The sequence below is a fragment of the Sceloporus occidentalis genome, unplaced genomic scaffold (genome assembly GCF_023333645.1).
Source record: "Sceloporus occidentalis isolate IW3139 unplaced genomic scaffold, rSceOcc1.0.p SCAF_50, whole genome shotgun sequence".
In the NCBI taxonomy this organism is placed as follows: Eukaryota; Metazoa; Chordata; class Lepidosauria; order Squamata; family Phrynosomatidae; genus Sceloporus; species Sceloporus occidentalis.
The window spans coordinates 5,050,770-5,052,312 of NW_028317030.1; the positions used below are offsets into that span (position 1 = coordinate 5,050,770).

At 34.7% G+C, this 1,543-nt stretch overlaps 1 protein-coding gene across 1 annotated transcript; it reads left to right on the forward strand.

The window, feature by feature from the left end:
- The first annotated feature begins 326 nt into the window (after positions 1-326).
- Positions 327-1,307, forward strand: LOC149288714 (olfactory receptor 5AR1-like). Its single transcript, XM_089491422.1, has one exon. It carries the CDS (start codon positions 327-329, stop codon positions 1,305-1,307), a length of 981 nt encoding a protein of 326 aa, XP_089347548.1.
- The last annotated feature ends 236 nt before the right edge of the window (positions 1,308-1,543 follow it).

Sequence of the window (1,543 nt, forward strand, 5' to 3'; positions counted from 1 at the left end):
TGAGGGCATAAGATTGTATCAAAGTGTTTAAAATCATATTTTTTTACAGATTGTACCATTTTGTGTGTCAAGGGTTTAAGCAGGGATTTTCATGAGATGATCCAGGAAATTTGCCTTCATTAGATAATTCATACATTTAACTGCAACCCTTAAGATATCAACTCGCAGACACTTGCAGCAACTCATATGCCAAAGAAAATGCATTTTATTGTATGCGAGTGCATGTGACTTTAACACATAACTTGAATGACATATGGACTTTTTAGTAAAAAAAAGCTAAATGTATAAAAGAAAAAACAAATGTTTTTTGTTTGCAGTCTTAACCAATGAATGAATCTTTATTTGTTTTCACAGGATTGAGAATACCCAAATATGAAATGATGTGCAATGGGACAGGATTTATTATCGAAGGCTTTACTGATGCACAAGAACTCCAACTTCCAATTTTTATCATTTTTCTACTTATCTATTTCATTATTCTATTTGGGAATGCGGCCATTTTAATTGCCATTTTAGGTGACTCTAATCTTCACACTCCTATGTATATTTTTTTGGTTAAGCTCTCTTTCATTGACATAACCTATGCCTCAAATATCATTCCCAAACTGTTACATATTCTGCTTACTCAACATAAAACCATTTCTTTCTCAGGGTGTATAATCCAGCTGTATTTCTTTGTATCTCTGACATGTACTGAATTCCTTCTCCTTGGAGCCATGGCTTATGACCGATATGTGGCAATTTGTCACCCCCTTTATTATTACATTATGATGACCATAAAAAAATCCTGTGTGTTAAATATCATGGTATGGGTCATTGGCTCGTGTGACACTATGGCACACACCATACTCATATCTAAGATGTCCTTCTGTGCTTCTCACCTTATTGACCATTTTTTCTGTGATGTTAGCCCATTGCTGAAGCTCTCTTGTAGTGACACCTCCAATGTGGAAATGATAACCTATATTAATGGGTCATTACTTATATTTCCGGCATTTTTGCTCACTTTAACCTCATACGTATTGATTATCTCCAACATTCTAAAAATTAAATCGGAAGAGGGTCGACGTAAAGCTTTCTCCACCTGTACCTCCCACCTGACCTCCGTCACCATGTTCTATGGAACTATTCTGTGTTTGTATATGAGACCAACAACGAGCTATTCTCCGAGCCTGGACAAATATTTTTCTCTGATATATGTCGTCATGATCCCTATACTAAATCCCATTATTTACAGTCTGAAAAACCAGGACATTAAAAATGCCTTAAAGAAACATAAGAACAAGATGTGTTTTAAAAGACAATAATTTAAATGATCTTCAATGAAAGGCAGCGGCTCCAAATGACTTATTGATGCAAGAGTTCATAACATAATACGTTTTGACTACTACTTTGTGATAAAGTGTACAAATATCAAATAAACAACCAGTAATTATGCAGTTGAGCTTTGCAGTTTTTCATAAAATGTATGTCCACTGGTGACCGTTTTTGTTGAATGTGGAGGGACAATAACATTTTATGAGACCACATGGTATTAAGAACA

Excerpts from the sequence above, each read along its gene's own strand:
- LOC149288714 (XM_089491422.1), top strand. The coding sequence starts at position 327 with ATGAATGAATCTTTATTTGTTTTCACAGGATTGAGAATACCCAAATAT.